We start from the raw sequence: 27,937 nt of genomic DNA on the forward strand, positions 1-27,937 counted from the left end.
AAGGAGATTGAAACAGTCATCAAAAATCTCCAAACAAACAAAAGCCCAGGGCAGACGGCTTTCTGGAAGAATTCTACCAAACATTTAAAGAAGAACTAATTCCTATTCTCCTGAAACTGTTCCAAAAAATAGAAATGGAAGGAAAACTTCCAAACTCATTTTATGAGGCCACCATCACCTTGATCCCAAAACCAGACAAGGATCCCATCAAAAAAGAGAACTACAGACCAATATCCTCAATGAACACAGATGCGAAAATTCTCACCAAAATACTAGCCAATAGGATTCAACAGTACATTAAAAGGATTATTCACCACAACCAAGTGGGATTTATTCCAGGGCTGCAAGGTTGGTTCAACATCCGCAAATCAGTCAATGTGATACAACACATCAATAAAAGAAAGAACAAGAACCATATGATACTCTCAATAGATGCTGAAAAAGCATTTGACAAAGTACAGCATCCCTTCCTGATCAAAACTCTACAAATTATAGGGACAGAGAGCACATACCTCAATATCATCAAAGCCATCTATGAAAAACCCACCACAAATATCATTCTCAATGGAGAAAAACTGAAAGCTTTTCCGCTAAGGTCAGGAACTCGGCAGGGATGTCCATTATCACCACTGCTATTCAACATAGTACTAGAAGTACTAGCCTCAGCAATCAGGCAACAAAAGGAAATTAAAGGCATCCAAATCGGCAAAGAAGAAGTCAAATTATCACTCTTTGCAGATGATATGATACTATATGTGGAGAACCCAAAAGACTCCCCTCCAAAACTCCTAGAACTTATACAGGAATTTAGTAAAGTGTCGTGATATAAAATCAATGCACAGAAATCAGTTGCATTTCTGTACACCAAGAACAAGACAGAAGAAAGAGAAATTAAGGAGTCAATCCCATTTCCAATTGCACCCCAAACCATAAGATACCTAGGAATAAACCTAACCAAAGAGGCACAGAATTTATACTCAGAATACTATAAAGTACTCATGAAAGAAATTGAGGAAGACACAAAGAAATGGAAAAATGTTCCATGCTCCTGGATTGGAAGAATAAATATTGTGAAAATGTCTATGCTACCTAAAGCAATCTACACATTTAATGCAATTCCTATCAAAGTACCATCCATCTTTTTCAAAGAAATGGAACAAATAATTCTAAAATTTATATGGAACCAGAAAAGACCTCGAATAGCCCAAGGGATATTGAAAAAGAAAGCCAAAGTTGGTGGCATCACAATTCCGGACTTCAAGCTCTATTACAAAGCTGTCATCATCAAGACAGCATGGTACTGACACAAAAACAGACATATAGATCAATGGAATAGAATAGAGAGCCCAGAAATAGACCCTCAACTCCATGGTCAACTAATCTTCGACAAAGCAGGAAAGAATGTCCAATGGAAAAAAGACAGCCTCTTCAATAAATGGTGTTGGGAAAATTGGACAGCCACATGCAGAAAAATGAAATTGGACCATTTCCTTACACCACACACGAAAATAGACTCAAAATGGATGAAGGACCTCAATGTGGGAAAGGAATCCATCAAAATCCCTGAGGAGAACACAGGCAGCAACCTCTTCGACTTCAGCCGCAGCAACATCTTCCTAGGAACATCGCCAAAGGCAAGGGAAGCAAGGGCAAAAATGAACTATTGGGATTTCATCAAGATCAAAACTTTTGCACAGCAAAGGAAACAGTTAACAAAATCTAAAAGACAACTGACAGAATGGGAGAAGATATTTGCAAACAACATATCAGATAAAGGACTAGTGTCCAGAATCTATAAAGAACTTAGCAAACTCAACACCCAAAGAACAAATAATCCAATCAAGAAATGGGCAGAGGACATGAACAGACGTTTCTCAAAGAAGACCTCCAGATGGCCAACAGACACATGAACAAGTGCTCCATGTCACTCGCCATCAGGGAAATACAAATCAAAACCACAATGAGATATCACCTCACACCAGTCAGAATGGCTAAAATCAAGAAGTCAAGAAATGACAGATGCTGGCGAGGATGCGGAGAAAGGGGAACCCTCCTACACTGTTGGTGGGAATGCAAGCTGGTGCAGCCACTCTGGAAAACAGCATGGAGGTTCCTCAAAATGTTGAAAATAGAACTGCCCTACGACCCAGCAATTGCACTACTGGGTATTTACCCCAAAGACACAAACGTAGTGATCCAAAGGGGCTCGTGCACCCGAATGTTTATAGCAGCAATGTCCACAATAGCCAAACTATGGAAAGAACCTAGATGTCCATCAACAGTTGAATGGATCAAGAAGATGTGGTATATATACACAATGGAATACTATGCAGCCATCAAAAGAAATGAAATCTTGCCATTTGCGACAACATGGATCGAACTTGAGTGTATCATGCTGAGCGAAATAAGTCAAGCAGAGAAGGACAACTATCATATGATCTCCCTGATATGAGGAAGTGGTGATGCAACATGGGGGCTTAAGTGGGTAGGAGAAGAATCAATGAAACAAGATGGTATTGGGAGGGAGATAAACCATAAGTGACTCTTAATCTTACAAAACAAACTGAGGGTTGCTGGGGGGAGGTGTTTGGGAGAAGGGGGGTTGGGGTTATGGACATTGGGGAGGGTATGTGCTTTGGTGAGTGCTGTGAAGTGTGTAAACCTGGCGATTCACAGGCCTGTACTCCTGGGGATAAAAATACATGTTTATAAAAAAATAAAAGTTTTAAAAAAAGGTTCAGAAAAAAAATTAAAAAAAGAAAACAAAGAAAAAATATAAAAAATAAAAAATATATATATTAAATAAACTAGTTAAAAAACATTAAAAAAGTGTAAAAGTTAAAAAAATTTATCAGAAGAAAAAAATAAAATAAAAAAAGGTAAATTAACCACAAGACTAAAGAATCATGGGGAGAAAGCCATGAGTTCTGTGCTTTGCTTTCTCCTCTACTGGAATTCTGCTTTTGTCCTTCCTTAGTAGGTGAACTTTGGATTTCTTATTGATATTCTGGGGGAGGGGCCTGTTGTTGTGATTCTCGAGTGTCTTTGTCTGAGGCGGGATTGCACGGCCCTTACCAGGGGCCAGGCTAAATAATTTGCTTGGGTTTGCTTTCAGGAGCTTTTGTCCCCTGAAGATTTTCCATAGAGTTCCATAAGATGGGAATGAAAATGGCAGCCTCCCAGTCTCTGGCCCGAGGAGCGGAGAGCTGGGGCCCCACTTCTCAGTTTGTCCTTAGAGAAAAGAGCCCAATCACTCCCATCTCCCTGGCCTCAGGCCGTGCTCCGAGCTAACCCAGCCTGGGACTGGCTCAAGGTAATCTTGAGCTGATCGCTGACTCCTTGGTTCTGTCTCTGTAGCCGGCTTCCCCTCTGTAATACCTGCGAACTCTGCGACACTCAGACACCCCCGATCCTTCTGTGACCCTGCAGGAAGGGCCATGCTGGCCCCACGTGGGCTTCACCCCGGTTTAACTTCTGAATTGATGTCCCTCAGTGGAGTAGACTTTTAAAAGTCCTCATTTTGTGCTCGGTTGTTCTGCCACTTGCCGGGAGCCGGCCCCTCCCCCCCTGGTCTATATTCCTGTTGCTTTGGATTCACTTCTCCGCTGGTCCTACGTTTCAGAAAGTGGTTGATTTTCTGTTTCTAGAATTGCGGTTCTTCTTCTCTTCGATGTCCCATTGGATTTGAGGTGTTTACAATGGTTTGATAAGCTATCTAGCTGATCTCCTTCTACCTGATGTAGTCTCAGCCTGCTACTTCTCCGCCATCTTGACTCCTCCTCCTCCTCGGGATTTTCTGTCAATGTTATAGGTAACATCTAGCACAGGGTACAGTTGTATGGAATGTTAAACAAGAAAAAATCATAACTATTGAGCCGACTGCTCTTTTGGAGCAATGCTACTTGATATTTTTTTATTATGGGAGTTGGTAGGCTGCTGGAGTTGTGGAATTATTTGAATCTGTTAATCTGACTACAAAAGGAAGCTAAGGCATTGGAAGTTAAGGCCAGGGAAGTTTCACTCTCCAGAGTCCTTGCTGCATCTTTCCTTGCTGCTTCAGGTGGTTTTTCTTCTTGTCTTCTTTCTCAAATTACTCCATGAATCTACATAATTTTCATAAACTCACAGAATGTGTAGTTTGTATAGAACATTGGCTTAAATTTATTAAACAGTATGTTGTCAGAAAGAGGAGGAAAATATATTAGGAAGGAGAATGCTAAGCCCAGCTAGATATTTTCCTTGCTGCCCTATTCATGCTTCTCTTTTCTGCAAAACAGATTTTCAATTATTTTAATAGGAGATAAGTAATCATGGTCTCTGTTATTTTATTTGGTAAATTACTGTTACTATTTCTGAATGAAAAGGAATTTACTTTTATTTAGGTGTAATTTATATACAACATCATATTAGTTTCAGGTGTTTAACATTATGATTCAATATTTGTGTGTATGTATATATATATATATATATATATATATATATATTTACCACAATAAATCTAGTTAACGTCTCTCACCATATACAGTTAGCAACTTTCAGTTATGTAATACACTATTTATTAACTATAGTCACCATGCTGTATATTTTATCTCCATGACATATGTTTTGTGACAGTAAGTCTATACCTTTTGATTCCCTTCACCCGTTTCTTCTCCCCTTACCCCTGCCTCTGGCAACCACTAATCTGTTCTCTGTATCTATAAGGTTGGTTTTTCTTTTTTTTTTCTGTTTTTGTTGTTTTGTTTTGTTTTTAGATTGCACACGTAAGTGAGATTAGATGGTATTTGTCTTTCTCTGTTCGACTTATTTTACTTATCATAATGCCCTTGAAGTTCATCCATGTTTTCACAGATGACAAAATTTCCTTCTTTATGGCTAAATAATATCCAGTTGCATATTTAGACCAAATTTTCTTTGTCCATTCATTGGTTGATGGACACTTAGGTTGTCTCAGCATCTTGGCTATTATTGATAATGTTACAATGAACATAGGGATGTATATATCCTTTCAAATTAGTGTTTTCATTTTCTTTATTTTAAATTCCTGGAAGTGGAATTGCTAGATCATATGGTAGCTCTATTTTAGTTTTGGGGGAGAATCTCCATACTCTTTTCCATAGTGGTTGTACCAATTTATATTCCCACCAACAGTGAAGAAGGATTCCCTTTTTTTCCTATCCTCCCTAAAATTTATTTCTAGTCTTTTTTAGCAACAGTCATTCCAAGGTGATATCTCCTTGTGGCTCTGATTTGCATTTTTTTGATGCTTAGTGATATTGAGCACTCTTTCATGTATCTCTGTGTCATATGTATGTCTTTGGAAAAATATCTACTTGGATCCTCTGCCTGTTTTAAAATCAAATTTTTTGCTGTGTTCTTTATATGTTTTGGATATAACCCCTTATCAGATATATGATTGGCAACTATTTCATCCTATTCAGTAGGTTGTATTTTCATTTTGTTTATGGTTTCCTTTGCTGTGAGAATCTTTTCAGTTTGATTTATTTTAGTTCCAGTTTATTATTTTTGCTTTTGATGACTCTATTTTTGGTGTCAAATTCAAAAAATTATCACTGAGACTGATGTGAAGGAGGTTGCTGCTTATGTTTTCTTCTAGGGGTTATGTGGTTTCAGGTCTTACATTCAAGTCTTTAATCCTCTTTGAGTAATTTTTGTGAATGGTGTAAGATTGTTGTCCAGTTTCATTCTTTTGCAGGTGACTGTCTGGTTTTTCTGGATGCCCATTTATTAGAACGATTGTCCTTTCTCCATGTATATTCTAGGCTTCTTTGTCATAAATTAATTGATCATGTATATGTAGGTTTATTTCTGGGCTATCCATTTTGTTCCATTGATCTATGTGTTGGTTTTTATGCCAATATTATAATCTTTTGATTACTATAGCTTTGTTGTTTGAAATCAGAGAACATGATACCTTGAGCTTTGTTCTTTTTCAGGATTGCTTTGGCTATTCAGTGTCTTTTGTATATCCATACAGATTTTAGGATTATTTTTTCAATTTCTGAAAAAAATACCATTGGAATTTTGATAAGGATTGCATTGAACCTGTGAATTGCTTTGGGTAGTGTGGATATTTTAACAATAGTAATTTTTGCAAACCATGAACTCAGACTCTTTTTCCATTTATGTGTGTTGACCTTACCTTTTTTCATCAGTGTTTTACAGGTTTCAATATATAGGTCTCCTTGGTTAAATTTATTCCTAGGTATTTTACTCTTTTTGATGTAATTGTAAATGGAATTTTTACAATTTCTCTGCCTGCTAGTTCATTATTAGTGTATAAAAACAACAGATTTTGTATCTTGCAACTTTACTAAATTCATTTATTCTAAGAGCTTTCTGGTAGAGTTTTTGAGATTTTATTTTTTTAATTAAAAAGTGTATTCATAAAAATGTATTTATTTATTTGAGAGAGAGTGAGAACAGAAAGGGAAAGAGGGAGGAGCAGAAGGAGAGGGAGAAGCAGGCTCCCCACTGAGCAGGGAGCCTGCTGGGTGACTTGATCCCAGGACTCTGAGATCATGACCTGAACTGAAGGCAGACATTTAATGGACTGAGCCACTCAGCTGTCCCTAGGATTTTCTGTATATAATACTTGGTCATCTGCAAATAATGACAGTTTTATTTTTTTCTTTCCAATTTGGATGCCTTTTATTTCCTTTTTTTGGCTAATTACTCTGGCTGGGACTTCTACTCCTGTACTATGTTTAATAAAAGTGAGAGTGGGCACCTTTGTCTTGTTCGTAATCTTAGAGGAGGAGCTTTCAGCTTCTGTTCGTTGATTATTATTTTAACTGTGTGCTTGTCATAAATGGTCTTTATTATGTTGAGGGATGTTTCTTTTGTACCCACTTTGTTGAGTGTTTTGATCATGAGTGATTGTTAAATTGTTTTAGATGCTTTTTCTGCATCTATTGAGATCATCTGATTTTTATCATTACAGTTTGGTAATGTGATGTATCGTATTGGTTGATTTTTTAATGTTGAACCATCCTTACATTCTGAGAATAAATGCTACTTGATCACGGTGTATGATCCTTTTAATGCATTGTTGAATTCAGTTTACTTATATTTCTTTCTTTTTTTTTTTTTAAGATCTTATTTATTTATTTGTCAGAGAGAGAGAGCGTGCACAGGTAGACAGAGTAGCAGGCAGAGGCAGGGGGAGAAGCAGACTCCCTGCAGAGCAAGGAGCCCGATGTGGGACTCGATCCCAGGATGCTGGAATCATGACCCGAGCTGAAGGCAGTGGATTAACGCACTGAGCCACCCAGGCGTCCCAGTTTACTTATATTTCATTGAATATTTTGTATCCATGTTCATCAAGAATATTGGCCTATAATGTTTTTCTTGTGATGTCCTTGTCTGGTTTTGGTATCAGGATAACGCTGCCTTCTTAAAGTGAGTTTATAAATGTTTCCTCTACTATTTTTTGGAAGAGTTTGAGGATTGGCATTCAATCTTCTTTGAATGTTTGATAGAATTCACTAGTAAAGCTATCTAGTCCTAGACTTTTATTTGTTGGGAGGTTTTTGATTACTGATTCAGTCTCCTTCCTAGTAACTGGTCTGTTATGACTCTCTATTTCTTCATGACTCAGTCTTAGAAGGTTATAGGTTTCTAAGAATTTGTCTATTTCTCCTAGGTTATCTAATTTTATCTAATTTTTTGGTGTGTAATTGTTCATGGTAGTTTCCTATGATTTTTTGTATTTCTGTGGTGTCACTCTGGTGAGTCTAGGTAAAGGTGTGTCTTATTGTTTTTGTTTTGTTTATCTTTTTGTTTATCTTTTCAAGGAACCAACTCTTGGCCTTCATTGATCTTTTCTATTATCTTTTTAGTCTCTATTTTATTTGTTTCTGCTCAGATCTTTGTTACTTCCTTCCCTCAAATAACTTTAGTCTTTGTTCTTTTTCTAGTATTTTGAAATATAAAGTTCAAAAAAACTTTATAGAAAGTTCAATGGTTTTTTGTTTTGCTTTGTTTGAATTTGAGTATAGTTGACACAGTGTTACATTAGTGTTAAGTTATTTATTTGAGATATATCTTGTTTCTTGAGGTAGATGTTTATTGCTATGAACTTCCCCCTTTGAACTGCTTTTGCTAGATGCTCTAAGTTTTGTCATGTGTTTACATTTTCATTTTTCCAAGCTATTTTTTAATTTCTCTTTTCATTTTTTTTATTGATCCACTCATTGTTCATTAACATGTCATTGAATCTCCACATATTTGTGTTTTTTAGTTATCTTCTTATAAGTGATTTCTAGTTTTATACTGTTGTGTTCAGAAAAGATATTTAGTATAATTTCAAGTTTCTTAAATTTGTTAAGACTTGTTTTTTGGCCTAACATGATTTATTGTGAAGAATATGACATATGCACTTTTGAAGAATATGTATTCTGTTGCTTTTGGATGGAATGTGCTGTATTTATTCGTTAAGTCCCTCTAGTCTAATGTGTTAAGGTTGATATTTCCTTTTTGATTTCCTATCTTTGTGATCTATCCACTGATGTAAATGGCAATTGAAATATCCTACTATTATTATATTGCACTTTATATCTATTTTTAGGTCTATTAGTGTTTGCTTTATATATTTAGGTGCACCTGTGCTGAGTGCATAAATATTTACAAATGTAATATCATCTTGTTTAATTCACCTCTCTATTGTTATGTAATGCCCTTCTTTGTCACTTTTTATAGTCTTTGTTTTAAAGTACATTTTGTCTGATCAAGAGAGTTAAGATGGCAGAGAAGTAAGGCGAACTTAAGCTTACTTCCTCCCTTGAACATACCTAGATGAGTATCAAATCATTCTAAATACCCAAGAAATCAGTCAGAAGAGACTGTAGACATGGAGCAAAGCTGCGTATCTATAAACCCATGGGAGGTAGGAACTGCAGAGAATTGATCTGTTGTAGAAAAGAGTTGGGGGTGCTGCAGAGAGGAGGAAGCCATGGTCACAGAGAAAGTAGTGAGACAATGAGATAGAAGGAAAAAATGACAAAACAAAATAAAAGTGCAAAAATATGCACAGAGGACTGTACAAGATAACTCTTCCCCAAAACCATTGATTGGGAAAAAGGAGAGTGTTTCAATACCACCAGTTTTTAATAAACAGTGAAGCACAGAGTTTTGTTTGGAGGTCAGCACCATAGTGAGGGTTGGGCCTGGTGGTGCTCCCATGAGGAAGCAGGACAGAGCCCCTGGTAGTTAGCAGCATAGTCTGAGTATATCCCTCTGGTCACTTAGGGAGAAGGGCTTTTCCTGCTTGGAGTGCATTTGGTAGAGGTGATATGGCCTCTTGTGGGCAAAAGATGCTAGGGGCACCATTGAGCTGCCCACTTCACCAGTATAGGAACAAAGACACCAGTGAGGTCAGCAAACCTTGGTGCTGGCTGTGGATTGTGACTTACCATAAACTCCAAACCACTGCATGGTCTTTCAGTTATTTCTGAGACAAGCTGGTACTTGCCAAGCAATGCAAGAGCCTCCTCCAGAGAATCTGCATGGTCTGCATGCACTTTGGGGGCCTCTGAAGAGTGGAGTTTTGAAACACTGCCTCACCTGGCAGGCAAACAGCCTGGACACAGAGTGAAGATGGGGATCTGACAGAAGCTGGGTACACAGGAGGGGCGATTGTGTGTCTGCAAGGGCTTCCTGAGAGTGGTGGGTGGCTTTGGGTGGCTTTGGAGAGAGCTGGTAAAGCCATTTTCACCTCCTTGCCCAACAGCGCTGATCAACCTCAGTGAGCTAAACAGTGCCATCAAGTGGAGAATGGAGGTGCTATACAAAGTGTTGACCCCCTGGGCCCTGCAGGTTCATTTTTTCCACTAGGGCAAGTTCATCTGAGAATCAGAGCAGCAGGCCTCTCCTCCAGAAGACTGGCACAAAACCTCACAGGGACTAAGTCTCCTGATCATAGAGTGCTGCAAAGCTTCAGCTCTAAGGGAAACAGGATCTAACTTCCTTTGGGTTTGTTGTTTGTTTGGATACAGAAAGAGCAATTTTAAAAATTTTTAATTTTTTAAAAGATGTCATTTACTAATTCAAGAGAGAGAGAGCACAAATGGGGAGAAAGACAGAGGGAGAGGGAGAAGCAGACTCCCCACGGATCAGGGAGCCAGGACTCTGAGATTATGACCTGGGCCAAAGGCTAACATTTAACCAACTGAGCCATGCAAGTGCCATAATTTTTTTTTATATAATTTTTTATTTTTTATAAACATATATTTTTATCCCCAGGGGTACAGGTCTGTGAATCACCAGGTTTACACACTTCACAGCACTCACCAAAGCACATAGCCTCCCCAATGTCCATAATCCCAAGTGGTGATGCAACATGGGGGCTTAAGTGGGTACGAGAAGCAAGTGCCATAATTTTTAATCTTAAATTAAAATTTTTGTTTTCTGTTAATCTTTTAATAAGCATACCAAAATGCACCTAGAATCTAGCTTCTTTTATTGATTTTTTAAAATTTTAAATTTTTATATTATTTATTTATTTTTAGCCTCCAGAAAGTGAAGATGGAGGAATTCATCCCAAAATAAAGATCAGGAAGAAATAACAGCCAGGGATTTAATCAGTACAGATATAAGTAAGATATCCAAACTAGAATTTAAAACAATGATTATAAGGATACTAGCTAGGCTTGAAAAAAGCATAGATGACACTAGAGAATCTCTTACTGCAGAGAAAAAAGGGCCCAAATCCAGTCACGCCAGAATTAAAAATGTTATAACTGAGATGCAAACCCAAATGGATGCTGTAGCAATAAGGATGGATGAAACAAAGGAATGAGTCAGTGATATAGGAGATAAAATTATGGAAAATAATGAAGCTGAAAAGAAGAGGGAAGCAAAGATAATGGATCATGAAAGTAGACTTAGGGAACTCAGCAACTTATTAAAACATAGTAATATTGTATTACAGGAGACCCAGAAGATAAAATGAGAGAAAAAGGGACAGAAGGTTTATTTGAGCAAATATAGCTGAACACTTCTCTAATTTGGGGAAGAACAGAGTCATCAAAATCCAAGTAGAGAAACCCCATTAAATTCAATAAGAGCTGACTATTGCTAAGGCATATCATAGTCAAATTCATAAAACACACAGACCAGGAAAGAATCCTGAAAGCAGCAAGGGACAAATAAGTCCTTAATCTATAAAGGAAGACAAATCAGGTTTACAGCAGATCTGTGCACAGAAACTTGGCAGGCCAGAGGAGAGGGGCAGAATATATTCATCAAAGTGCTGAAATGGAAAAATATGCTGTCTAGAATACTTTATCCAGAAAGGCTATCATTTAAAATAGAAGCAGAGATAAAGAGTTTTCTAGATGAACAAAAACGAAAGGAGTTAGTGACCACAAAACCATCCCTACAAGAAATATTAAGGAGAAAAAGACCAAAAGCAACAAAAACTAGAAAGGAGTAGAGAAAATCACCAGAAACACCAACTTTACAGGTAAGACAATGACATTAAATTCTTATCTTTCATTAGTCACTCTGAATTTAAGTGGACGAAATGATTCAATCAAAAGATTGATTGAGTATCAGAATGGATTAAAAAAAAAAGATCCATCTATATGCTGCCTATGGGAGATTTATTTTGACCTAAAGTCACCTGAAGATTGATAGTGAGGAGATGGAGAACCATCTATCATGCTAATAGACATGAAAAGAAAGCTAGAGTAGCCATAAGTATATCAGGCAAACAAGATTTTAAGCCAAAGACTTTAACAAGAGATGAAGAAGGGTATTATATTATAATTAATGGGTCTGTCCATCAAGAAGATCTAATAGTTGTGAATATTTATGCTCCCAACTTAGGAGCACCCAAATATATAAATCAATTAATAACAAATATAGAGATAATAATTCAATAATAGTAGGAGACTTTAATACCCCATTTACAGCCATGGACAGATCATCTAAGCAGAAAATCAACAAGGAAACAGTGGCTTTGAATGACACACTGGACCAGATGGACTTAACAGATATTTTCAGAACATTTCATTCATCCTAAAGCAGCAGAATACACATTCTTTTTGAGTGCACACTGAACCTTTCCCAGAATAGATCACATACTGGGTCACAAATCAGGCCTGAACAATATAAAAAAGTTAAGATCATATCATGCGTACTTTCAGACCAAAACACTATGAATCTTGATGTCAACCACAAGAAAAAATTAGGAAAGACCACAAATACATGGAGGTTAAAGAACATCCTATTAAAGAATGAATGGGTAAACTGGGAAATTAAAGTTGAAATAAAAAAAAATACATGGAAGCAAATGAAAATGAAAACATGAGAGTCCAAAACTTTTGGGATGCCACAAAGACAGTCCTAAGAGGGTCTCCCTCAAGACACAAGAAAAATCTCAAAAACAAAAACAAAAACCCACCTAACTTTACATCTAAAGGAGCTAGGAAAGGAACTGCAAATGAAGCCTGAAGCCAGCAGAAGAAAGGAAGTAAAGACTGGAGCAGATATAAGTGCTATAGAGGTAAAAAAACAAAAACCAAAAAACCAGTAGAAGAGATCAATGAAACCAGGAGCTGGTTCTTTGAAAGTATTAATAAAATTATGATACCCCGTAGCAAGATTTATCAAAAAAGAGAAGAAAAAGGGCCATAGTAAATAAAGTAATGAATGAAAGGGGAGAAATCATGACTAATACTACAGAAATGCAAACAATTATAAGAGAATATTATGAAAATTTATATACCAACAAATTGGGCCATCTGGGAGAAATGGACAAATTCCTAGAAACCTATAAATTACCAAAACTGAAATAGGAATAGAAAATTTGAACAGACCCAAACCAACAAAGACATTGAAACAGTAATCAAAAATCTCCCAAAGGGGTGCCTGGGTGGCTCAGGCAGTTAGGCTTTTGCCTTTGACTCAGGTCATGATCTGAGCATCCTTGAACTGAGTCATGTGTGGGTTCCCTAGTCCGTGGGGAGTCTTCTTCTCCCTCTCCCTCTACTCCTCCTTATGTCATGCTCTCTTGTGCTCTCTCTCGCTCTCTCTCAAATAAATAAATAAAATCCTTTAAAAGCTCTCCCAACAAACAAAAGTTTAGGACCAGATGGCTTCTCAAGGTAGTTCTACCAGACAGTTAAAGAAGAGTTAATACCTATTTTTCTGAAACTGTTCCAAAAAATAGAATGGAAAGAAAACTTTTAAACTCATTCTATTAGGCCAGCATTACCCTGATTCCAAAACCAGACAAAGACTCCATTAAAACAGGGAGTTACAGGCCAATATCCCTGATGAATATGGATGGGAAAATTCTCAACAAGATACTAGGAAATCGAATCCAACAGTACATTAAAAGAATTAATCAACATGATCAAGTGGGATTTATTCCTAGGCTGCAGGGGTGGTTCAATATCTACAAATCAATCAGTGTGATACACCACATTAATAAAAGAAAGGATAAGAATCATGTAATCCTGTCAATAGATGCAGAAAAAGCATTTAACAAAATACAGCATCCATTCTTGATAAAAAACTCTCAATGTAGGCATAGAGGGAACATACCTCACATCATTGTATATGGCATCACAAAGGCCATATACAAAAGATCCACAGCTAATACCCTCAATGGGGAAAAACTAAGAGCTTTTCCTCTGTGGTAAGTAACAAGACGGGGATGCCCACTCTCACCACTGTTCACCACTGTTAGTTAACATAGTACTTGAAGTCCTATTTGCAATGGTTAGAGAACAGAAAGAAATAAAAGGCATTCAAATTGGCAAGGAAGAGGTCAAACTTTTAGTACTTGGCAGACAACGTGATACTCTATATAGAAAATCTGAAAGACTCCGCTAAAAATTTGCTAAAACTGATACATGAATTCAGTAAAGTTGCAGGATACAAAATCTACAGAAATCTCTGTTGCATTTCTATATACCAATAATGAAGTAATGGAGAAATCAAGGAGTTAGTCTCATTTACAGTTGCACCAAAAACCTAGGAATAAACCTAACTAAAGAGGTAAAAGTATAGAACACTTACATGAGAAATAGAAGAGGACACAGAGAAATGGAACATTTTATGGTTTTGGATTGGAAGAGAAAGTATTGTTAAAATGTTTGTTACTGAAAGCAGTCCACACATTTAATGCAATCCCTGTCAGAATAACACCTGCATATTTCACAGGGCTGGAAGGAAAAAAAAATCCTAAAGTTTATATAGAATTAGAGAAGACTCTGAATAGTCAAAGCAATTTTGAAAAAAGAAAAGCAATGCAGGAGGCATCACAATTCCAAATTTCAAGCTATATTACAAAGCTGTAGTCATCAAGACAGTATGGTACTGGCACAAAAACAGACACATAGGTCAATGGAACAGAATAAAAACCCAGAAATTGACCCACAAGTATATGGTCAACTAAACTTCAATGAAGCAGGAGAGATTATCTAGTGGAGAAAAGATAGTCTCTTCAACAAATGATGTTGAGAAAACAGCACCACATGCAGAAGAATGAAACTGGATCACTTTTTTACACCATCAAAAAGTAAACTCAAAAAGGGTGACAGACCTAAATATGACACAGGAAACCATCAATTTCTTAGAGGTCAATACAGGAGGAACCTCCTTGACCTCGGCAATAGCAACTTCTTACTAGACATATCATTGCAGGCAAGGGAAACAAAAGGAATAATGAACTGTTGGGACTTCATCAAGATAAAAAGCTTCTGTACAATTAAGGAAACAGTCAACAAAACTAAAAGATAGTCTACAGAATGGGAGAAGATATTTTCAAATGACAAAGCTGATAAAGGATTAGTATCCAAAATTGATAAAGAACTTACCAGACTTATCACTCAAAAAAGAAATAATCTGGTTTAGGAAATGAGCAGATGACATGAATAGACACTTTTCCAAAAAAGACATTCAGATGGCTAACAGGCACATGAAAAGATGCTCAATATCACCATTATCAGGCAAATACAAATCAAAACTGTGATGAGATACCACCTCATTCCTGTCAGAATGGTTAAAATCAACAACACAAGAAACAATACAGATTGGCAAGGATTGGAGAAGGGGGAACCTTCTTGTACTCTTGGTGGGAATGCAAACTGGTGAAGCCATTCTGGAGAACAGTATGGAGGTTCCTCAAAAAGTTAACAATAGAAGTATCCTACGATCCAGCACTACTAGGTATTTAACTAAAGGATACAAAAATATACATACAATATAACATGTATCCTGATGTTTATAGCAGCATTATCTACAATAGCCAAACTACAGAGAGAGCCCAAATGTCTTCAACTGATGAATGGATGAAGATGTGGTATAAATGTACAATGGAATATTACTTATCCATCAAAAAGAATGAAATCTTGCCATTTACAAAGATATGGATGGAGCTAGAGTGTATTATGCTAAGTGAAATAAGTCAATCAGAGAAAGACAAATATATGATTTCATTCACATATGGAATTTACTAAACAAAGAAAGAAAGAGCATGGGAGCAGAAAGGTGGCAATGGAGTAGGAGGACCCTAAGCTCACCTTGTCTTATGAATACAATTACATAACTACCAAATAATCCTAAATATCCCAGAAATCAACCTGAATTCTGATAGTATAAAATCCACAACTAAACAGAGAGCAGAGGCCATATCTTAGAAGGTAGGAAGTGTAGAGACATGGTTTAGGGGAGAAATGTATTGTAGCCGCTGTGGACAGGAAGAGCCTTGGTCACAGAGAAGAGCAAGAGAGGGAGTAGCATAAAGGGGAACATAGGAGAACATTTCCCCAAAGCTTCGAAAGCTTTCCCCTATTGGCTTTGAAAATTAGTTGGGCTCTATTTTGTGAGTTCTTGTAACTAGTGGTAGGCTTATAGCCTAGAGTTTTAAATGTCCGTGGCCTTGGCTAGGATAGAACCTGGAGGGCATTGTGCTACTCCTGGAGAGAAAGCAGACAAGCAACCCCAGAGGGCAGACAGCATGGAAACAGTGATCTGAGGAGTGTGTGTGGGACACACAGTGAGAACAGTATGTGCTCCTTTTGGAGCTTGCCCCTGAGAGGCAGCATTCATGGTGACATTTCTTTGGGATGAAAGGAGTTGGCTAGTGCCATTTCCCTCCTGCCCCTCAGCATAAACATAGAACCACTTGTGTGAAGCAGTGCACTGTTAACACTAGCTGCCTAACTTGCTTATACCAAGCCCTGCCCCACCCTGCTGTGCTCTGAACAAACTGTCATTTTTGGTCACACTTGCCTTAGTCCTAGCATGGTGAGCTCATTCCCCCAGAAGACCTGCCCCTGCCCACACCATGTCTCTCAACTAGAGAGATACAGGGCCTCATTTCTGGTAGTGACAGGTCTCATTTCACATACAGAACAGAGCACACCAGTTAAAAGTCACCACACTCAGGCAAGGGACCAAACACTGCCCACAGCAGGCAGGGAGAACCTCTGCAGATGACTGGCCTGAAGGAGATAGCAGTTAGAACACAACACGAGAGTGCACACAGCACGTCCTGGAGACACTCCCTGAAGATCCAGACCCTGGGCACTACATGACCTCTTCTTCATGAAGCTGTTACTTTCAGGGCTAGGAGACATAACTGGCTTTTCTAACACAGAAAAGGCGGCAGAGACTTAGATATACTATGAGAACAGAGGAATTTATCCCAAATCAAAGAACAAGGCAAAGGTCAGAGATCTCATGAAATGGATAAAGTAACAAACCTGATGGAGAACTTAAAGTAGTGATGATGAGGATACTCACTGGGCTTGAGAAAAGTATAGAAGACATCAGTGAGACCCTCAGAACATAGATAAAAGAGTTAAAGAAGAATCAGAAATGAAGAGTGTAATAAATGTGTTTAGAAACACCCTTGATGCAAAGAACTGCAAGCTGGAAGAAGCAGAATGAATTAATGATCTAGAAGACAAAGTAATAGAAAACACTGAGGCTGAACAAAAGAAAGAATTATGCAACAGAATAGATTTAGGGAACTCAGAGATTCCATCAAATCGAGTAACACTTGTTTTATAGGAATCCCAGAGGAAGAAGAGAGGAAAAGGGGGCAGGAAATGCATTTGAAGTAATAACTGTAAACTTCCCAGATTATGGGGAAGGAAACAAATGCAGATCCAAAGAATTCCCATCAAAATCAACAAAAGTAGGTCAACACCAAGGCATATTGTTTGCAAATTTGTAAAATATAGTGTTAAAAGAAAACCCTTAAAAACAGCAAGGTAAAAGTTCTTGTCTTACAAGGAAAGACCCATACAGCTAACTGCAGATTTCTAAATAGAAATTGGCAAGTCACAAAAGGGTGGCATGCTATATTCAAAGTTCTGAATGGGAAAAATCTAACCAAGAATACTCTATTCAGCACCAGAAGAGTGTTAGAGTCTCCTAAAGAAAAACTGAAGTAGTTCATGACCATCAAAGCAGTCTTGCAAAAAATATGAAAGGGGACTCTTCATGTGGAAAGGAGAGAATGAAAATGATCGTATAAAATGGGCAGGAAACATAAGAGCAGTAAAAATGAGTATTTCTGTAAGTATCAGTCAAGGAACTCACACAAAAAGAGGATGTAAAATATAATAACATATACCTAAAACAGTGGAGGAGAGGAGAAAAGAATGGGTTCAAACCTGAACAATCAACTTAATATAGATTGATATTTGTAGAAGAGGTTATATACAAACCTCTTGTTTTATAGGATAATGATAATATCAAAAACTATTACTAAATAGGCAAGAATAAAGACAAAGAAATCCAAATATATCACCAAAGAAAATCAGCAAAAAATGAATGGGAGAAGGAAAAGAAAGAATCAGAGAAAATCTTCAGAAATAACTACAAAACAAGTAATAAAATGGCAATAAATACATATCTATCAATGGTTATGTTGAATGTAAATGTACTAAATGCTCAGATCAAAAGACATAGGGTATGGAAAGGGTAAAAAAACAAGACCTATCTATATGCTGCCTAAAGAGTCATTTGAGACCTAAAGACACCTGCAGATTGAAAGTGAGGGGGATGGAGAAATATTTATCATGCAGATAGATGTCAAAAGAAAGCTGGAGTAGCAATACTTACATCGGACAAACTATACTTTAAAAATAAAGACTATAACAAGAGACAAAGAAGGGCACTATATAATATTAAAGGGGAGTCCAACAAGAAGATATAAGAATTGTAAGTATTTATGTACCCAGTATGGGAGCACTCAAATACAAAAAGCAGGTAATAACAATGCCAAAGGAACTAATTGATAATAATACAATAAAACAATAATAGTAAGGGATGTTAACCACCCACTTATGTCACTCGAGAGATCATCTAAACAAAAAAAATCAATTAGGAAACAATGGCTTTGAATGACACTCTGGACCAGATGGACTTAAGGGATACATTCAGAACATTCCAGCCTAGGGTGCCTGGGTGGCTCAGTGGGTTAAGCCGCTGCCTTCGGTTCAGGTCATGATCTCAGGGTCCTGGGATCGAGGCCCGCATCGGGCTCTCTGCTCAGCAGGGAGCCTGCTTCCCTCTCTCTCTCTCTCTGCCTGCCTCTCCATCTACTTGTGATTTCTCTCTGTCAAATAAATAAATAAAATCTTAAAAAAAAAAAAACATTCCAGCCTAAAACAGTAGAAAACACATTCTTTGCAAATACACATGGGACATTCTACAGAATAGATCACATATCAGGCCACAAAACAGCCCTCAACTAATGCAACAAGATTGAATATCTGTGTACCTTTTCTGACCACATATTATGAAACTAGAGATCAACCGCAAGAAAAAAAATCTAGAAGGAACACAAGTACATGGAAGTTAAATAACATACTACTACATAATGAATGGATCCACCAGGAAATGAAAGAGGAAATAGTAAAATATGTGGACACAATGAAGATGAAGGCACAATAGTCTAAAACTTTAGGGATACAACTGAAGTGGTCCTAAGAGTTAGGAAGTATATAGTAATATAGGAAGTATATAGTAATATAGGCCTACCTCAAGAAGTAAGAGAAATCTCAAATAGACGGCTTAACCTTACACTTGAAGGAACTAGAAAAAGAACAACAATTGAAGCCTAAACCCAGCAGAGGGAGGGAAACAATAAATATTACAGCAGACATAAGTGATAAAGAAACTTAAAAAAACAAAAAACCCAATAGAATAGACCAATGAAACCAGGAGCTGGTTCTTTGAAAAAAAATCAATAAAACTGATCAACTTCTAGCCAGACTTATCAAAAATTAAAGAGAAAGAACCCAAATAAATAAAATCACAAATGAGAGAGGAGAAACAACAACCAACAACACAAAAATATAATTATTAAGAGAATATTATGAAAAACTATATGCCAACAAATTGGACAAGCTAGAAGAAATGGATTAATTCCTAGAAACATAAACTATCAAAACTGAAACAGGAAAAACTAGAAAACTTGTAGAGTCTGATAACCAGGAAAGAAATTAGTAATCAAAAAACTAGCAGGGGTGTCTGGGTGGCTCAGTGGGTTAAAGCCTCTGCCTTCGGCTCAGGTTGTGATCCCAGGGTCCTGGGATCGAGCCCTGCATCAGGTGCTCTGCTCAGCAGAGAGCCTGCTTCCTCCCCTCTCTCTCTGCCTGCCTCTCTGCCTACTTGTAATCTCTATCTGCCAAATAAATAAATAAATAAATAAAATCTTTAAAAAAACAAAAAACAAAAAACAAAACTCCTAGCAAACAAAATTCCAGGACCAGATGGCTTCACAAGTGAATTCTACAAACATTTAAAGGAGAGTTAATACCTATTATCAAACATTCCAACAAATAGAAAAGGAAGGAAAACTCCCAAATTCATTCTATGAGGTCAACATTACTGAGATACCAAAAGTAGATAAAGACACAACAAAAGAAAGAGAACTATAGGCCAGTATCTCTGATGAACATAAATGCACAAATTCTCAACAAAAATCTAGCAAACTGAATCCAACAATACATTTAAAAATTCACTTACCGTGATCAAGTGGGATTTGTTCTTGTGCTGCAAAGATCATTCAATGTTCTCAAATCAATCACTGTGATATATTACATAAGTAAAACAAACGATAAGAACCATATGATCATTTCAGTAGGAAAAGTATTTGACTAAGTATACCACCCATTCTTAAAAGAACAAACAAACAAAACAAACAAACATCAACAAAGTAGGTATAGTAATAAAGGCCATATATGAAAAATCCAGTTAATAACATCATAAATGGGGAAAAACTGAGCTCTTTTCCTCTATAACCTGGAACAAGACAGGAATGTCCACTCTCACCACTTTTATTCAACATAACACTGGAAGTCCTAGCCACAGCAATTAGATGACAAAAAGAAATAAAACTCATCCAAATCAGCAAGGAAGAAGTAAAACTTTAACTCCTTGCAGATTCTATATATAGAAAACCTGAAAGACTCCACCAAAAACCAGCTAAAATGGATAAATGAATTCAGTAAAGTCGCATGATACAAAATTAACATACACAAACCTGTGGCATTTCTATACACCAGTAGTGAAGCAGGCAAAACAGAAATTTAAGAATCATTCCATTTACACCTGCAAAAAAACCAGTAAGATACCTAGGAATAAAGCTAACTGATGAAGTAAGAGACCTATACTCTGAAAACTATAAAATGCTGATGAAAGAAATTGAAGATGATAAAAAGAAATTAAAATACTATGCTCATGGATTGGAAGAACAAATACTGTTAAAATGTCTATAGTACCCAAAGCAGTCTACACATTTTTAATGCAATCCTTATCAAAATACCGACAGCATTTTTCACAGATTTAGAATAAACAATCCTAAAATTTGTATAGAACCACAAAAACCTCCAAATAGCCAAAGCAACCTTGATAAATGCAAAGCTGGAAACATCAGAACTTCTTTCTAGATGCCTCCTGAGCCAGTGGCAACAAAAACAAAAATAACTTATTGGGACTTCATCAAAATAAAAAGCTTCTGCCCAGTGAAGGAAATAATGAACAAAACTAAAAGGCAGTCTGTGGCATGGGAGAAGATATTTATAAATGACGTATCTGATAAAAGTTCCATATCCAAAATATATAAAGAACATATAAAACTCAGTGCCCTAGGAAACAATCCAATTAAAAATGGGCAGAAGACATGAATAGACCTTTCTCTAAAGAAGACATACAGGTGGCCAACAGACTCATGAAAAGATGCTCAACATCAGTCATCATCAAGAAAATATAAATCCAGACTTCAGTGGGATATTACCTCCCACTTATCAGAATAGCTAAAATCAACAACACAAGAAACAACAGATGTTGGTGAAGCTGTGGGGAAAGGAGAGCTCTCCTGCACTGTTGTGGGAATGCAAACTGGTCCAGCTACTCTGGAAAACAGTGTGGAAGTTTCTCAAAAAGTTAAAAATAGAACTACCCTATGATCTAGCAGTTGCACTAACTAGGTATTTACCCAAAGAATACAAAAATACTAATTCAGAGAGATACATGCACCCTGATGTTTATAGCAGCATTATCTACAATAACCAAACTATGGAAACAGCCCAGGTGTTCATCAACTGATGAATGGATAAAGTGGAGGTGGTACATACATACAATGGAACATTACTCTGCCATAAAAATAGAAATCTTGTCTTTTGTAGTGACATGGACGGAGCTAGAGAGTAGTATGCTAAGTGAAATAAGTAAGAGAAAGACATACTGTAGAATTTAACTCATATGTGGAATTGAAGAAACAAAACAAATAAGCAGAGGGAAAGGGAAAAAAAAAAGAGAGATATCTAAGAAACAGACTCTTAAGTATAGAGAACAAACTGATGGTTACCAGGAGGGGAGGTCGGTTGGCAGGTGGGTGAAATAGGTGATGGGGATGAAGGAGGGCACTTGTGATGAGCCCCGGGGGTTGTATGGAATTGTTGAATCACTATATTGTACATCTGAAGCTAATATTACACTCCAGGTTAACTGGAATTGACATAAAAACTTTAAAAAAATGCCAAGTGACCAAAGGAAAAAAGACAAACCAAAGAACAGACTTTTCACTAAAGAGAGCAAACTGATGGTTGTGAGAGGGAGGTGGGTGGGGGAAGGGGTGAAATAGGTCATGGGGATTAAAAGTACATTTATGATTACTTTTTTGAAGATTTATTTGGAGAGAGAGCAAGAACAAGCAAGAGAGAAGGAGTGAGTGGAGTGGGGAGGGGCAGAAGGAGAGGGAGAGGGAGATGGAGAGAGAATCTTGAGCAGACTGTGCTGAGTGTGGAGCTGGTTTCGGAGCTCGATGCCACAACTGTGAGGTCACAGCCTGAACTGAAACCGAATTGGATGCTCTCCCTGACACTGCCACCCAGTTGCCCCGAGAACACCTAATCCTGATGAGTACTGAGTAATGTACAGAATATTTGAATCACTATATGTATGCCTGAAATTAATATATCACCATATGTTAACTAAATTGGAATTAAAATTAAAATATAAGGAAAAATTGACAAATGAGTCTTTTCACATAAAGTTGGAATGCTTTTCAAAGGGCAGCTGCTTCTGTCACTCTCTCAAGTAAATAAACAAAATCTTTAAAAAAGAGAGAGAGACAGAAAAGAAAATGGGATGCCTGAGTGGCTCAGTCAGTTAAGTGTCTGACTTTGGCCAGGTCATGATCTCAGGGTCCTGGGATGGAGCCCTGTGTGGGGCTCCCTGCTCAGTGCGGCATCTGCTTGTTCCTCTCCCTCTGTCCCTCTCTCTGTCTCTCCCTCTGTCCCTCCCCCTGCTCATGTTCTCTCATTCTCTCAATTAATAAAATCTTCAAAGGGCTGCTTCTTGTGCTGGGTGAGCCTGCATGCAGGGCATTTTTTTTTCAAGATTATTTAATTTGAGCGGGAGAGAAAGGATGGAGAGAATCTCAAGCAGAGTCCCTGCTGAGTGCTCAGGTCCCTGATCATGACCTGAATTGAAATCAAGAGTCAGACGCTTGAATGACTGAGACACCCAGGCACTCCTGCACACAGCTGTTGCAGAGCCATTTCTGTTTGACAAAGCCCTGTCGATCTTATGGGCATGAGCTCCATTTGTCTGCAAAGCCTCTTGTTTTAGGTTTCTCTTGGGTGCTGGTCTTAAATGTTGGCATGCCTAATGTGGGGTACAAAACCTTCAATACTCAGGGACTAGCTGTGGGTTTTGAGTTTCCTCCCAAATGTGGGTTGCCATTCTGGGGATGGGGGGTTTATGGTGAGTTTGTGTCTCTCCTTCCTGCTTCTCCTCCTCCTACTTTGTGTCTTTCCTACCTGCTTTGATGTTTACCTCTTATTTGCTTGATGTGAAGTGGTTCTTCAGCCAGTTTCTTGATTTTTTTTTTTCCCCAGAGGAAATTGTTCCATATACAGCTGTAATTTCAATGTGTTTATGGGAGGAGGCGGAGGCAGGACCTTCCTACATTTGCCATCTTGAGTCAAAATCTGAACAGAAAAGAGTTTTATGAGAAAACACACTGGAAGTGTTTACAGTGCTTACTCTAGTGGCATATTTTGGGCTTAGAGATGTTTGCTTCTTCTCATTTTTGTCTTGTCTGCCCTGTGATAATTGTTTCATAAGGTAATAAAATAGAACAGAATTTGCATTTGTTTCCTGGTTCAGAGACTCAGTTTTGGCAGTTTTAGAACATTCCTAGGCTTGTTGGAGGTCAGATTTATTCATTGGGCTTTTTTATTTTACATTTGAATTTTGTAGTAAGGCAAAAATATTAACACAGGATAAATGTAGTGTTCAACAAATTATTGGGTCTTCTTTGCTTATTTTAAATTTCCACTCAAAAGTTTGAAGAGGTAAAATCTAGGAATGTTAAAATCTCTTCAATTAATTCTGCTTCCTTTCCCAACTTATCTTCAACTGAGAGAACATTTATTCTGAGACATAGTCAACATAATGAAATTGCAGTGCACTGAACTAATGAGAAAATCTTAAGAGGTCTATTTCAGTGATCAAGCACAGTGTCCTATTGGAATGAAAAATCCTCAAATAAAGTCAACATCTAATTTTTTAAAAGTAAAATCTAAACCTCTCTTTAATCACTGTCTTATTTTTATCTTTTTCATGTCAGCTTTATCTGCAAAGTAAAATTATTGCTTTTACTCTTTAACATCTTTAAATATATATATGGGCAGAGAGAGATGGAGTATGTTTAATAGGGATCTAACCTCAAGTATACTACAGATAATTGTATGACCTCTCCTTGACAATTATTTGTTGTTATATGGGAAAAAATTTACTTAAATAAATGAATCATCATAATTTGAGTACTTTGAGCTACTTAGTGTCAATAAATGGAGAGAGAAAGTCTTGATAATGAAAGGTCAAACTTTAAAGTCTCCACTTTACACAGACTGATTTTTCATAGAAATATTTTGTGGTGATGTATTTTTCCTGGATTGTCTCCCTTTCTTCTTTGGCCATGGAAATATTGCTTGGTTTTCATGGTTTTTTTTTTTTATTTTTTTAAGATTTATAAATGTGTTTACCCTAAAATTCCTATTTGGATCTGTATAAAGTTCACAGAAGTAAATGTGAAAAAGAAGTATTTCAGAAGTAGAGCTAATATTTTTTAGGGAATATAAAATGCTTAGAATTAAAAAGATTGGTCAGTTTATATTAATTGTTGGTAAATTTGCTTAAATTGTTTAGAATATTAAATTTGGTATTTTGATTTGAATGTAGTGAGAATGGACCAAGAAATGGGCAAGACACAGAAATGATCATCAACATGATAAAGTTAATATAAAAGTCATTATAATTATGTCAAAATAAATTTGTTAACTATGCTATAAAATAGGGAAACGAGGGGCACCTGGGTGGCTCAATGGGTTAAAGCCTCTGCCTTCAGCTCAGGTCATGATCCCAGGGTCTTGGGATGGAGCCCCACATCAGGCTCTCTGCTCGGCGGGGAGCCTGCTTCCTCCCCTGTCTATCTCTCTCTGCCTGCCTCTCTGTCTACTTGTGATCTCTGTCAGATAAATAAATAAAATCTTTGAAAAAAATCATATTAAAAAAAATAGGGAAATGAGCAGACTTTGGCTATGTTGAAACTGATAGGTAGAATCTGTTCCCTTTTAAGGCTCTGAGAACTTGTCCTTCCATTTGAAGCCTAAATCAGATCTCTTCCTGTCTTCTACATGGCCTGAGTTCCTCAGTTGGTATAACTAGTTTTTTTTTTTTTTCTGTTTTACTATATGTTGCTTTTATTTCTCTCTCTCTCTCTTTTTTTGTTTTTGGACTCTCTTTACTACTTTGCCTTGCGTTAGAGTTAGTGATATGGTAGAAAGAGCATAAACACTGTAGTAAAAACCTGGTTTATACTCTCTCAGTCCCAGTGTACTTACTTGTAGATTGGAGAGAGAAATAGGATTACATTGGAAAGCACAAAGTACCTGGCTCAATAAATGTCAGGGTCTTTCCCATTTCTGATTTCCATGTGTAGTTCCTTCATAGTTTTTAAGTTCCTTTAAGGCAGGAAATGTGTTATATATTCATAGTACCTTGTGCATAGTAGGTTCCAAAAGATTATTTGTTGAATTTAATTTACTGTAGCGCTGTGGAAGCTTAGCACTGTTATTTTCCATTTCTTTTTCCTCTGTCACCTTGGATTGAGATAAACATGTTGCTTTCATGAAATTGAGCATTTAATTCAGTAGAATACCATTATAATATGACTTATCCCACAGAGTTTGAATAGTAAGGTCAAATAATTTCCCTGGAAACTTAATAATATTCTATACAATCTTATTAGCCTGTCTCATAGCATCATAGTCCATGGAATTCTGGTGTGTTTAAAATGGTGAAGTCTCTCTCTGTAGAAATCTGTCTAAATGCACACAGTGAGAATATGGGAGGTAAATGACAAGGAGAGCGAGCAAATGCTAATGTCATTGCAGGTGACATTACTCGACATTTTCAATCACTGATCTTCCAAAGTATGTTCTAATTTACTAAAATAAACCAAGAATTGAATATCTTGTGATCTCCCTTTGCTTAATTAATTATTAGCAGCAGAACAATATTCTGTGATCCACTGCAATTTGTCTCCTTTGTGTTTATCTAGTATCTGACTTAAAAATGAACAGAAGCATTCTGATTCAGCAGAACTGATTTATAACTCATCTGCGTTATAGAGCAGAAATGAATAAATGTTTGCTGAACGTGCTACATATCCTTCGATCACAAAAATGTTAGTTTTCTTTCCTTCTCAAAATATAAGATCTGAGAGATCTTCCTGGTTGAAGTTTGTGGGGTGCTGATTTTGTATAGATATTTCTATAGAGACAAGCAGCTACCTTTATATATATTTGTTTCTGTGATTGGAATGTGAGAGCTTTCTTAGTACTTCCTCATTATGATTTGAAATTATAATACATTCATCACAATTTTTTTCATTAGAAGTAACAGTATATGCTAAAACAGTTTTTTTTTTTAATGCAGTATGCTCTTTTGTTAGAATGAGGATTAAACATGCTTCCCATTCATGTGTTAATGTTGGTTATACTTATGATACAGTTTAATTCTTTACAATCATTTCACTGAAGGACAATTGGCATGCGTTCACTCTGGATTATGAATGAGAGAAACTGAGGCTCAGTCTGGATTATTTCTCTGTTTCAGCTAGTTAGGCATTTGAGAAAAATGTACTGCTATCCTAATGATTTACTTTTGTTTTCAATTCCAGTTTCAAAGAACATTTGAGTCTCTAAAAAATGTTTCCAATAAATCTGACCTCCAGAAAACCTACCAGAAGCTTGGAAAGGAGCTGGAAAATCTGGATTATTTAGCCTTCAAACGTCAGCAGGTAGGAGTCAGAACTCTTCCTGGTGGAGGAGGTGAACACTTTATGCTTCCTGCCATTCTGCCTGTCAGGTTTAAGTGGATCTAGGGAGACTTATTTCTAATGTTTAGGGCAGAAATAGGTTGTGTTGTGCTGTGCTGACCTGCTGCGTTCATACGGCTTCCTGAAGCATTCATTGTTGTCCTTGCTTTTAGATGTGCAGTTTGGGGGTTTCCACATGTGTCCTTATACCTCCCTTAAAGAAAACTCCTGCTGGTTTGTGAAGCTGTAACTACCCTTTGACTAAGGATGCCTCAATGTCATAAAGGAAACCTCTGTGATGGCTTGGCCAGATGGCTTTTATATTTGACAGGGGGATACTTGAGGAGAAAAATCACCTGATGACCAGAAAAAGGATATAGGTGTACGTACAAAATTAAGGGAAAGAATCATGAATATGCCAAAGTATGAATCTACCTTTAGTTTTCTTGTTTGATCTCTGAAGATTAGTGGAATTTTGCTAAATGTGTAAGGGGGAAGGAAAATGTACTTTACAAATGCAAAGCTTTTAGCCTCCTTGTATAGACCTCCAAATAAATACAGAACCAAAATAGATTTTTATAAAGTTGCTTTCAGAATTAGTATAAAAAAAATTAGTAATCACTAAATTTGATGTATTTGTGAGATGCTGCCACAGTAACTAGCTAGCTAATTTTCCCAAGCTGATCCTCACCAATTTCCTCAGAGCCACTAGGTGTCAGGGTTGTCAAGCTTTTACTGATTGAATGTTTATTCCCATCAGAACAGCCAGATAGACGTTTAAATTAGGTTGCATGAAATTCAGGAATGTGTTCAATGATGGATAATGTCTAGAAAAATGACTAAGTGGCTGACTCGCATGGCCAAGCACCGAGTCCATTTTTTAAGTCTTTCATGTTAGTATGGCAAAGGTGTGACTCTCTTGTGATTGCCTGATTCACAAATTTTGTATCTTTTGGATGAAGTTTTCAAAGCTGGGCCTCTTTTTTTTTTTTTTTTTTTTTTAGTTCAGTTTATGAAATCACTGTGGTATGGTCTGGAAGTATTGACTTGAGA

At 37.0% G+C, this 27,937-nt stretch overlaps 1 protein-coding gene across 3 annotated transcripts in view; it reads left to right on the forward strand.

Moving 5' to 3' along the window:
- Nucleotides 1-27,937, forward strand: part of CTNNA3 (catenin alpha 3) — a 1,821,555-nt gene that overhangs the window by 186,809 nt on the left and 1,606,809 nt on the right. For all 3 annotated transcript variants that reach the window (XM_045069885.1, XM_045069887.1, XM_045069886.1), the window contains exon 5: nt 26,747-26,866. In XM_045069885.1, coding sequence (XP_044925820.1) covers nt 26,747-26,866 — 120 coding nt within the window. The remainder of the gene's footprint in view (nt 1-26,746; nt 26,867-27,937) is intronic.

This window comes from Mustela putorius, unplaced genomic scaffold (genome assembly GCF_011764305.1).
Source record: "Mustela putorius furo isolate JIRA1106 unplaced genomic scaffold, ASM1176430v1.1 tig00003949_pilon_pilon_pilon, whole genome shotgun sequence".
Taxonomy (NCBI): Eukaryota; Metazoa; Chordata; class Mammalia; order Carnivora; family Mustelidae; genus Mustela; species Mustela putorius.